Raw genomic sequence first — 13028 nt, 5'->3', positions numbered from 1 at the left:
AAATGTGTATTAAGGGTAATGATTTGTTTCTCCGCTACCACCCGCAAACGCATTTGCGGTTGGTAGTGGCTGTTGACGTTTTGCAACAATCACTCAAACCGGTCTAAACCTCATAAATTCAAAAGCTGGTTCCAGTTAGCGTTTTCGGTCGGCGGTTGCGGGAGGATAAATTTTTTTTAAACAATATAAATACAAAAATAAAAATAAAAATTTTAAATTGGAATTATAAAAATATTAAAAATATATCTATTATATTTTAATTAATATTATAAAATTTAAAATAAAAATATTTTCGATAATTTTTAAAAATTTAAACCTATAACTTTCTAAATATAATTTTTATATTTATTATAATATTATGATTTTTGATATTATAATGCTAACGCTAATGATTTACCAATCAAGGCCTCATACTCTTGGGAACCCGAACCAGGTATCAGCTCCGCCTAGGGAACTCCTGCTCGTCACCAAAACCGAATCTAAAATTTACAAGATTATAATGGTTTTAAAGTTAATTTTTAGGTTAACTTTTTTAGTTGATTTGTAGCGCATACATACATGTTGTTGGATCAGTGGTCAACATATATATGCTCCTATACAAATTATTTTAACATTTGTGTGTTATATCTATATATATAAAAAAAATGTTTGTCTCTCTCCTGTGCTGCCACCTAGGATCCAGGTCAGAAAATCAGGCTTCCAAGAGCCAACACGTGTCCAGTCGATCAAAACTCACCGTTTCATTTACACACTGGTGTCTGATGGGCTTTGTTTGTAACATGTGTATCTCGCGGGTTTGGGCCTAAATCTTAGGATGGTGTATGCGGTCCGAGAAGCACAGCTCTCAACCTGCGTGTCTTCATCCCGTATTCCCGTTGACTTGAGGAATCGACTCGATGTTTCATATTATATATAATTTGTTACATAAAATAGTTCACTAGATGGATATTTATATAATTAAGAAATATTAGCAGTAATTTTTATAACATATATAGTGAAATAATATTTATATATTTATTTATAATAATATTTTATTAACAACAAAAATATTTAAATATGGAGGACCATTTTATAATTAAAAAAGTTCAACTCCATGTTGGAGTAATGAGTTGGTTTACTCCATATTTGGAGTAATCATATCTATTACTCCATTTTGGAGTGGCTTTTGGAGTGGGGTTAGAGATTATTTTACTGCAAAATGGAGTTTGGAGTGGGTTTTGGAGTAGGGTTGGAGATGCCCTAACTATAATGTTTTGCAGTGAAAATTATATATGAATAAATTTATTTAACTAATTTTATCCTCACAAAATAGTTATGTTTATGTATTTTAAGTTAATTATGTTTCACCAAAATGAAGTTCACTTGATCATGAGTAATAAAAATTATAATCTTATTTATAAGGATAAAATACAGAAATTTTGAAATAATACATCTGGATTAAATCTTCATCAATATAATAATTGCATATGTTATAGATTAGTTATGTAAATCATATTGTTTGTTGCTGTTTTGAATCTTCAGAATCTTTGTCCTCACAGATGGTGGAGATTGGTTACAATCTTTGTGACAGTCAGAACATTCTCCTGCTGATGATGAAGGTTTGCAGTGAGGACGGCAAATGACATTGCATTCTGCCTCCGATTTTGCTTCACCTCCAATAACAAACACCGCTATGATCATCATCATTATGCATACCACGTTCAAAATTTCACCCATTTTTCTATATGTTTTGTTTTCTGTTTTTCTTCTGTATATGAAACTAAGAATGAATATGTCATAAAATGGACTTACATCTCTATTTATAAATTTGATACAATGATGTCTACAAAATTTCATGTTAATTGAATTTAATTTTGTTTATTACTCATTAATGTATAGGTTCAATATCTTGGTGGAATTATTTTATATTACAGCAATAAGATTTTACTAATATATTTATTCCAATTCATTATATCTATTAAAAGGAATCATATATTGTATATTTAAATATTTACTACCCTTCTTAGCAAGGACCCCAAATCATAAATATAATAAATACAATATTACATGATCTAAGTAGATTTTCATAAATTTGTTTGCAGATTTTATCTTTAAAATTATCAAATTAGCACTAATTCATTGAAGAATTACTATACTTTTTTTTTTGAAAGAAGAAGTATTACTATACTAATACCTACTAAACAACACTTACTAAAATAACTTAAAACATATTATTTGACGTCTACATCGGAAGTTTGGAAATAATACAGCATTTGATATATAAATTAGATGCAATTAAACCAATCAAAAATAAGTATATATTATTTGATTGGTCACACTATACCCAATAAAAGTAAAACTTACCTAAAATTATGAAAAATATTTATGTTTTGAAACATTTTTTTTTACTTAAACTACTTATAATATAAAAAAGAGGGAGTAATATATAGTGGATATGAGTCAATCCATCAATTACTAATATTTTGTAGATTTGTGGCTTATCTAATTTAATATGGTGTCAAAACCCGATCTATGCAGTTCAACCTGATCAAAAATTAATATGATGCAAAAATGTATCCATGTCCATATATTCTGAGATTGAGGTCAAAGAACCATCATATCAAAGGGCATATTGTGGACAAATTCCCGCATCAAAAGGTGCAAAAATATCATACATGATATATAAGGGAGATGAGCTAATTCATTTATCCCCAATTTATTTTAGCTTATAAACTCATCTAATTTACTATGGTATCAAAGCGGATTTATGCTATTCAATCGATCCATAATCGATCCATCCAAAATTATATCATTGATCTATTCCAAATATTGTGAGATTAATGGTCAACAAATCATTATTTCAAGTGAAAATATTAAGATCAAAGTTTCACAAAAAAGTTAAAAGGGATCCTAATTAGTATATAACGGATATGCATTATGTACGGCCAATTAATTTTAGGTTGCAAGCTCATATAACTTATTACTACGTATATAACCCAACAAAGGTTTTACTGTTGACACTCCCATCCTATTTAAATTTACTTGTAATATGGAGTATCCATGGCATTTCAGGCATGTAAATGAGCACTCTCGAGTCTCGCTTTTTACTTTGTGATTTCCATGTAGATCTTCCTCTTTTCTCTTTCCTTCCCGTGCAAGCTTTGCAAGTTATTGTGAGATAGATCTTCTTCTTCATTATCCAAGCTTTGCTGTTTATTAATTAGAAGTTAATCAATAAATGTGTATTAAGGGTAATGAACTAATGATTGGTTTCTCCGCTACCACCAGCAAACGCATTTGCGGTTGGTAGCGGCTGTTGATGTTTTGTAACAATCACTCAAACTGCTCTAAACCTCATAAATTCAAATGCTGGTTCCAGTTAGCGTTTGCGGTCGGCGTTTGCGGGAGGATAAATTTTTTTTAAACAATATAAATACAAAAATAAAAATAAAAATTTTAAATTTTAATTATAAAAATATTAAAAATATATCTATTATATTTTAATAAATATTATAAAATTTAAAATAAAAATATTTTCGATAATTTTTAAAAATTTAAACCTATAACTTTCTAAATATAATTTTTATATTTATTATAATATTATGATTTTTGATATTATAATGCTAATGCTAATGATCTACCAATCAAGGCTTCATACTCTTGGGAACCCGAACTAGGTATCAGCTCCGCCTAGGGAACTCCTGCTCGTCACCAAAACCGGATCTAAAATTTACAAGATTATAAAGGTTTTAAAGTTAATTTTTAGGTTAACTTTTTTAGGTTAACTTTTTTAGGTTATTTGTAGCGCATACATACATGTTGTTGGATCAGTGGTCAACATATATATGCTCCTATACAAATTATTTTAACATTTGTGTGTTATATCTATATATATAAAAAAAATGTTTGTCTCTCTCCTGTGCTGCCACCTAGGATCCAGGTCACTAAAATGATATGGCACTAAAATGTATTTTGATTGGTGGATTATTTAATCTGATGTGGACATCTTAGGTGTTGAGCTTATTCTACTTTTAGGTGTTAAGCTTGACAACGATCTTACTTAGGGATTAACACATTTCATCATAATACTAAAAGTAGAATAAGCTCAACACCTAAGATGTCCACATCAGATTAAATAATCCACCAATCAAAATACATTTTAGTGCCATATCATTTCAAAATTTACTCTTTCTTCAGTCTCTCAAAAGCTTCCTCTTCCCATAGCATGTCTCCTCCTCCCCCTCACCAAACTCGAGCCCTACTACCGTTTATATGTTTGGCTCATATCCCAACCCTGATTTTCTCTCTCACTACCGCGATAGTAGAGATGACACCAAACTCTCGATTCCTTCTCCTCCATGACTCTAACTTCCGAAGATGCCAATCGAAATTCTGATCAGATTTTGGATACCAACCTGGACGGTAATATTAAACGCCTATTTATCCACATTTTCCCGAGTTCACTGGTGACGCCTCCTCCATCGCTGCTCCGGCTCCCCTACAACCAAGACACATTTGCTTCTCTGCCGGCACGACCACGGCTTCCAGATCCTTAACTATGTTCCGTTTAACTAGATTTTTCCATCGTGATTTGGATCGTGGCGGTGAGGTCACCGTCATGGAAATTCTTTTCATATGCAATATACTGGCCTTTTTAGGCGGTAGATCATGCATGATTCGGGACGATCACCAAAGCCGATGTATCGGCGAATTCTCCTTCAGGTCCGACGTTCATGGACCGCAAGTTGATGCATCGGATTGAGCCCATCGCAAACGGCAAACCCTAAGCTGTGTGCCGTCTCTCTCAGGGTGTTGGTTCTATGGTATTGGTATCATATGGTATGTCAATGTTTGACAAAGTTCGGATCAAGCTCTACGCCTCTTAGCGGACCAAGTTCATCATGGCTCACTATTCCAGGATAGCTTGATTCTCTCTCACGCAAGATGGACAATTGTTGGCCACAGCCAGCTCCAACGCAAGAGGTTGGGATTATTTAATCTGATGTGGACATCTTAGGTGTTGAGCTTATTCTACTTTTATTTAATCGAAAGGTGTGATCTTTGTGGAATAGTTAGATCGCAACTCTGGTTGTTATAATTTTTTTTTGTGGATTCCTTTCGGTTTTGCACCTCAAATCCCAAATTTTTAGGTGGTACTCATGAGGAAATGTGTTAATCCCTAAGTAAGATCGTTGTCAAGCTTCAACTCCAACAATCTCTCTGTAACGGCTTCATGTGGACTTTTGCTCACATGGAGAGATCACAACAATGAGATCTCATTGGCATCGAGGAAGCTTTTGATAAGTACTGTCAAGGCTTATATGTGTACGGTCCTTATCTGAATGATCCTTTGCGAATCCTTGCTATTCGCTTTGGTACTGCTTTTTTTTCATTATTATCATAACAATGTCCATTTCAGATCTTTTATTTGGGTTCTGTGATTATTCTACTGCCATAACATGTGCTAGATTTGGTTTTATTCTGGATGAAGAACTGAAACAAGCTGCTTCAAGTGAGGAAGTGAGGGTAGCTCTTGGCAAAGAGGGGATTGGCAATGAAGTATGTATCTGATCTTCGTGCTTGCTGGATATAGCTGATTCCGCTGCAATCTTTATTGTTAGAGGTTTAGCGTTACACAACTTGATTTCTTGGTGCAGATTGACTTGATGATATCTGGCGATGGAGCAGTTTCAGTAGTAATGAATCTTTCTGACATGAAGCTGTTTGGGGTTGTCTTTGCCTTACCATCTTCATCCGAGCCTGCACCATCAGAAAAGTTTAGCAGGTACATCTCATTTCTACTCTTAACATTCGGGAACTTAGCAAATCGGGTTCCATGACGCTGCTATTGCACCTTACATGGATGTAAATGTGTGTGTTTGTCTGTTTGACGGCTTAGCTTGCGCTTTTCATAACTAATTTGAAAGCTACGGCTCTGAGCCAGCTGTTTTGTTCACTAGCATCAACCCCAAAGTAGTTGGAGGTAAGGAAAATACTTTTTTCTTATGTGTCCCACGTTTAGACATGACTTATTGCCCACAAAAAGGAGAAAAACAGTTGCCATAATGAAGAAGCAGAACCACCATGCAAGTTAAGCTCTTCCATTTACTATGGAGGCCAAGAAAAAAATTCTTCTACACCGACTACCACCAAAGATACTATAAGTCGTAGTCCCACCTATCATACACATAACACCTACGTGAGTAACTTAACAAAACTTATATTATTTTCTTTACATGTATGTGTAGTCCCTATATGTATTAGTAGTTTCAAGATTCTGCGCTTCTTCTTTATCTTTAACTTATGCAGTACAAGAGAGATGGAGAGGAAGGCGATTCCAAAAGCGCATCACGAGGAGACTGGTGAGAAGGTATCATTGTTTTCCTATCCAAATTTTAAGATTTATTTCGTGACAAGGTTCGTTTTACCACATTGTGCAGAATTTATTAGTTTTCTTTGCAATAAAAATTATTTTGGTAAATACAGGGTTGCTTTATTACTAACATGCACTGCATGTCATGCAATCCTTAATTTGAGCAACTATTACGGTATTTACATATATTAAATGAAATGGATGCTCCATACGCATTAAGATCCCATGCTTTGTGGCAATTTCTTCACCTAAAGATATAAAAAATGAAATCTAAATATAGTGGATACAAATGTCAGCTTATTAAATCACCCCAAGGCACCTTTTTGTTGGTGTGTAGTTAATATTTTCTTTTAGGCACACAAATTATACAAATGTATCTATGATCCAGTCTTTGTTACCATTTTGTAGGGAATTATGAGACATCATGGTATAATATAATATGAAATTTGAAGGATCGCTATGAGATAAAAAAAAAAAAAAGAGAGTATATATAAAGAGCGTAGCATACTTTATAAAAGAAGAGCATCTCAACTCTCTCTCGAGTACATGTTGATTTGGTTTGTTTACGACGAACGCAACACTAGAGACAAGCCTATTTCTGATGACTGATGATATTGTTTTGTCTAATATTTGCCTATGTGAAACAATGCTTTACGAATAATCGAATTAGTACTTTATAATTAAATCATAATGAAGAAAAGCTCAAAAAAGCGGGTAATTGTGTTAACGCAAGTGGCAGATTATCGCCTCATAGTCGCGCCGCTCACTGACCTCACGTCGGTGGTCGAAAAATCCTGTCGTCGGCTCCATGAATCCAAAATCGATTTCCCCTTCTGGTGAACCACCTACGGCGGATCCCAAAAGAAAATCTTTCTCCTCGTCAGAAATTCGCGTGTCAAACTCGGTCCTCGATGCAAAGCTGCAGTCTTCCTCAGATCAACCCTCGCTCCCGTCAGCCTCGGCTCCTTCCTACGCCCAGAGACTCAAGTCCTCTCTGAGAAATCTAAGGAAAATCTCGAACCCTACCTTTTTGGTAGACGGTACGCCGGTGGTTCAGGCTCCAGCCTCTGTCCTTCTCAAGACCGCTGAGCTTTGGAAATACCATATTGTGGCTCATTTCCACGGAACTTGCCCTCCTCCAGACAAGATCTTCGCAGATCTGAACCCGGTGTGGGGTAAATTTGGGGATATTACCGTAAGGATGGTTTCGGAAACTTCATGTTTGATTTTCGTCCCAAACGTGCAGTCGAGAGAGTGGGTATTGCAGGTAGGCTACTGGCAAGTCGACCATTGTGCAGTTTCCGTCTTCCCTTGGTCTGTAGAGGGGTCTCTGCAAGATTTGGAGCTGAAGTTCGCTCCAACTTGGGTGATCCTCAAGAATATTCCGCCTCAGTTATACTCCCTAGATGATATAAGTGTTGTTGCAAGTGCTGTTGGAGAACCGCTTCATACGGAGAAGTCAAGGTTGGATCCCTATCATTTTGGCGACACCAAAGTTAAAGTAGAGATTGACTTATCGGTGACTCTCCCGAATGTTGTTGAGGTGAGAGACTCAGAGAACAATTCGGTTAGAATCAAGATCGAGTACCCGAAGCTTCCTCCCAAGTGCTGCAACTGTGGGAAGTTTGGGCATCTGATGAATCGTTGTCCTAAACCCCCAATGAAGAGAAAACCGCAGCTTCAAACTCAGGAGAAGGAACAAGAGAAGGTTAAAGTGGCTATGGCTCCACCTTCAGTTTCGGTATCGGCCGTGAGTGCTCAGATGGACTTTGCGAACACGACGTTGGCACAAGACAGTGAAGCTACTCATGTGCAATCCCCTGGTCCTTCTCCAAGTACTCAAAAACGAGCCAGGTCGAGGTCCAGAGCCAGGGAAAGACGTAGACGCCTCTCAGCGTTACCTTCACACCGTATCTTTTCTTCTTATAGTGAAGGGGAAGAGGGAGAGATAGTTGAGGTCTCGAAAGCAGCGGAAGTAACTCTTTTGAGACAGGAGAGAGCGAGAGATTCGGGAAAGAAGGCAGAATGTAAAAATGATTTCGGTAGCAAGGAAGAGGAGTATACTTATTCGGACCCCCCGCAGGAGGAATGCATTTGGTTGAAGCCAAAAGCGGCAAGACGTGCTCAGAAAATAAGAGAACAGAGGGCTGCTTGGAATGCTTCAGGAGGTCGGCTGTTAAAGCAAAAGATTCCATTGTCTCTGAACCGAGGTGGTACCTCGGGGAGGAAACAAAACCTCTGATTTTGAAATTTGCGGTTTATCCCTACAGTTTAAGATTATGAAGATATTTAGCTGGAATGTAAGGGGATTAAATAACACAGATCGTCAAAGAGTTGTTAAGGATTGGGTTCGGAATGGTCGTTTTAAAGTTGGAGCTTTCCTCGAAACGCTTGTTAGGGAGGAAAATGCTGCTGCAATTCGTGAAGCAGTAGTTTCAGGCTGGAGGTGTGTTACTAATTACGCGGGTTCAGAAGGAGGCCGCATTTGGGTGGTTTGGGAGCCATCGGTGTCGGTCATGGTTTACAGCAAATCAGAGCAGATGGTGGTGTGTGGGGTATATGAACCAGAGACAGGTTTATCGTATACTGCGATATTTGTTTATGGGTATAATACTGAAATTCAGAGAAGGAGACTTTGGGAGGACTTGGTAAGGGTTTCAGAAATGAGGTTAGTTAAGGAGGTTCCTTTAATTGTTTTGGGAGATTTTAATCAGATTAGAGCTGCATCAGAGCATTTCTCGATTGCATCTTATCTGCTTCCTGTGAGTGGAATGGGGGAACTACAGGAGTGTCTACTAGAGTGTGGATTGGATGATCTGGAAACTAGAGGAGTGTTCTTTTCTTGGTCTAATGGAAGGCCAGAAGATCCTATTTTGAGGAAGCTTGATAGAGCATTGGGTAATGATTCTTGGAGAAACAGGTTTTCGGATGTTGTAGCAGTTTTTGAAGCGCCAGGAGATTCAGATCATGCTCCTTGTGTAGTAGATTTTGAGGTGTCGCCTGAGATAAGGAAAACGAGCTTCAAATACTTCTCCTTTTTATCTTCTCATCCAAGATATCTGGGAGATATTCAAGCAGCATGGAATGAAAATATTTTAACAGGGTCAAAGCTGTTCTCTTTGAAGCAAAAGTTGAAAGCGGTGAAAAAGGCTTGCAGGGAGATTAATAGAGTGGGTTTTACAAATATTCAGCAGAGAGCCAAAGAAGCTTTGATGAATCTGAAAAGTGTACAAGAGCGTCTTATGACTGCGCCCACGGATTTGCTATTTCGGGAAGAGTTTGTGGCTAGGAAGAAATGGAAGTTTTTTGAGGCTGCACAGAACATTTTCTTCATTAGAAAATCACGAGTCAGGTGGCTTAAAGACGGAGATGCAAACACCAAGTTCTACTTCAACTCGGTGATAGCTCATCAAGCAAGAAATGCGATAAGATATCTTGTTGATGCGCATGGAATCAAAATCTTCAACAGAGCTCAGATAAAGGATATGGTGGTGTCATATTTTCAGAACCTACTTGGGACTGTGAATGGAGATGTAGTTCCCATGTCAGTGGAGGAGCTTAGTGGGTTAGTGGTATTTAGATGTACAGATGGGATTAAGGAGGCCTTGATCACGATTCCTTCAGAAGAAGAGATTAAGGAGATTTTTTTCTCTATGCCGAAGAGTAAGGCTCCTGGGCCAGATGGTTTCCCAGCGGAGTTCTTCTGGGAGTCCTGGAGTGTAGTTGGGAGTGACTTGGTGCAAGCGGCACAAGAGTTTTTCAGGGGCGGTAGGATGTTTAGAGGCTTTAATGAAACAGCCATATCCTTAATTCCAAAGGTAGTTGGGGCTGATAAGCTGAATTTGTTTAGGCCCATTGCTTTGTGTTCCACAATCTATAAGGTTATAGCAAGGGCAATCAAGAAAAAGCTCCAGCTAGTGGTTGATGGCATTGTCCAAAGAAACCAAGTGGGTTTTATTCAGAAGAGACTCTTATGTGAAAACGTCCTGTTAGCTTCAGAGTTGGTAACCGATTTCCACAAAGAAGGTGAGACGAGAAGAGGATGCTTGAAAATTGATTTGACGAAAGCATATGATAACCTTCATTGGGAGTTTGTGATTAATTTGCTTAAATCGTTTGACATGCCAGAGCAGTTCATTGGATGGATAAAGGAATGTATATCAACGCCAACGTACTCTGTGATTGTTAATGGAGAATTAAATGGTCATTTTGAAGGGAAGAAAGGCTTGCGGTAGGGAGATCCAATCTCTTCATTACTATTTGTAATGGCTATGGATGTGCTATCTAAGATGCTGGATAAAGGGGCTGTGGATCAGGTCTTCAGACCTCATCCATCTTGTGAAGATCCTCTTATCACCCATCTCAGTTTTGCAGATGATGTCCTAATCTTTTTTGATGGGTCTGAAGAGTGTCTAGCCGGGATTATGAGTATTTTGGAGGAGTTCAAAGCTGTCTCGGGATTAAGAATTAATAAGGAGAAGACTGAGTTGTTGTTGGATGGAGGATGTTCGGCTAGATGTCAGGAAATGGCAGAGCGCTTGGGGATTAAGCAAGGGGCACTACCCATTCGATACTTGGGTTTGCCTTTGTCGGCAAAAAAAAATGAAGAAGAGTGATTTTCAACCTTTGTTGGATAAGGTTATTCTCAGATTTAACTCCTGGACAGTCCGTCATCTATCTTTTGCTGGTCGGTTTCAACTGATTCAAGCAGTAATCTACTCCACCATTTCTTTTTGGGCCTCGATCTTCATTATCCCTAAAGAATGCATACACTTACTCGAGTAGATGTGCAATGCGTTTCTGTGGAGAGGAGCTCCGACGACTGCTAGAGGAGTGAAAGTGTCTTGGATATCAGTATGCACTCCCAAGGAGGCGGGTGGACTAGGGTTAAGGAGGTTGAAGGAATGGAACCGTGTGCTCGGGCTAAAATTGATTTGGTTGATTTTCGCAGCAGGTGGCTCTTTATGGGTTTCTTGGGTTAGAAGGCATTTGATTGCAGACAGGAATTTTGGGATATTCAACCACAGAGGCGTGATAGCTGGATTTGGAAGAGTCTTTGCAACCTGCGGCATATTGCTCGCCCTATGGTAATATGCGAGGTTGGTAATGGATCCACTGCTCGTTTCTGGCATGATAACTGGACGTCTTTGGGTCCTTTGATTGATATCACTGGTCCTAGAGGACCAGGGGTTACTGGACTACATGTGGATGCAGTTGTAGCGGAAGCATTGAGAGATGGTGATTGGTGGGTTAGAAGAAGCCGTAGCAGAAACAGACTCATTACTATGCTACGGGAGTGTTTACCTGAAGCTGCCCCTATACTTAATTCAGAAGCGGAAGACATTTATCTCTGGAAACCAGGGAACAGAGTAGCTTCTTGTACCTTCTCTACTGCGGATACTTGGGAAGCTTTGCACCCACAGGGGGAAACAGTTTTCTGGCACCGCCAAGTTTGGTTTCAAGGGAGGATACCGAAACATGCTTTTATTACTTGGGTGATTGCTCGCAACAGGCTGGGAACAAGAGACAGAATGCGGAGTTGGGGCGTGCAAGGGCCGGCAACTTGCATTCTATGCAATGCGGCGGATGAGACGAGGCAACACCTCTTCTTTGATTGCCCTTATAGAACTGAGGTGTGGACATTTTTTTGCTCAAGATTGAATCTCCACCCTCCTGCTTTGTTTGAAGATGGACTTAGATGGCTTAGAAACCCATCGCCTGATGAGTTTGTGAAGCTGATCGCTAAGCTTGTGTTCCAGGCAGCCTTGTATAGTATTTGGAAGGAGAGAAATGTTCGAATTCATAATCAAGCTTTCCGACCAGCCCAAGCCGTGATTCTTGAGATGAAGCAAACCATACAAGCCCGCTTGGATCCCTTGTCAAGAGCTAGCAACTCTAGGAGGACTGATACCACCTTATTAGGTACTTGGTTTAACTTTTTCTAGCAGGGGAAAAAAAGAAGAAGTAGAAGAAGAAGGTGAGGTATTTTTGAATTTTAAAGATTGGTGGAGAGTTGGAGCGGTGAAAAAGTGAAGAAGAGTCGACGTAGTTCAGCATTTTCTTTTTCTTTCTTTGTATAGTTAAGGTTTTGAAAGTTTTATCCCGGTTTGTGGGCGCTTTATAGGTGTAAAGTTGTAGCTCTTTCTTGTTCTTTAAAAAAAAAAAAAAAAAAAAAACTCAAAAAAGCTCAAAAAAGCAAAATATAGAAAATCTCAAAAGAGCAAAATATAGAAAAGCTCAAAAAAAAACTTACACTTTTAAAAATAAAAAATACATTTTCAAATAAATTATATTCTTTTACTGATAATCAAAAATTGAAACATCATACATTAATTTCAGTGATTTAATTTTAGTATCTATTAAATCATTTTTTTATTTTCACAACAAAAAAGTGACGACAAGTAAAAATACAATATATATATATTTACATCTTATTTCGTTTAGAGAATGAAATGCCATAAATTAACAAAGTTCAAAGTTTACTTTATCGAACCAAAACAATATTTAATTTTATTGAAATAGTAAATTGTAAACAATATAAAATATCAAAATAAGAAAACAAAATTAATTGAAAATTACATCTAAAGCATTAATAAAACTTATAAGAACAATAAATCAGCAACATATAGTTATTAAGTCATATAATATCTATTTTCAATATTATTAGCGTTTGCAC

The 13028-nt window shown here is 37.5% G+C and overlaps 2 protein-coding genes across 2 annotated transcripts; one reads left to right on the top strand and one right to left on the bottom strand.

Moving 5' to 3' along the window:
• Positions 1-1371: 1371 nt before the first annotated feature.
• Positions 1372-1783, bottom strand: LOC125593315. Its single transcript, XM_048769771.1, has one exon. It carries the CDS (start codon positions 1714-1716, stop codon positions 1477-1479), a length of 240 nt encoding a protein of 79 aa, XP_048625728.1. The 5' UTR covers positions 1717-1783; the 3' UTR covers positions 1372-1476.
• A 9213-nt stretch (positions 1784-10996) lies between these two features.
• Positions 10997-12481, top strand: LOC125593314. Its single transcript, XM_048769770.1, has one exon. The coding sequence runs from the start codon at positions 11437-11439 to the stop codon at positions 12295-12297; it is 861 nt and encodes a 286-aa protein (XP_048625727.1). The 5' UTR covers positions 10997-11436; the 3' UTR covers positions 12298-12481.
• Positions 12482-13028: the final 547 nt, after the last annotated feature.

This window comes from Brassica napus, chromosome C9 (assembly GCF_020379485.1).
Source record: "Brassica napus cultivar Da-Ae chromosome C9, Da-Ae, whole genome shotgun sequence".
Classification (NCBI taxonomy): domain Eukaryota; kingdom Viridiplantae; phylum Streptophyta; class Magnoliopsida; order Brassicales; family Brassicaceae; genus Brassica; species Brassica napus.
This window is presented reverse-complemented; position numbering and strand designations above follow the sequence as displayed.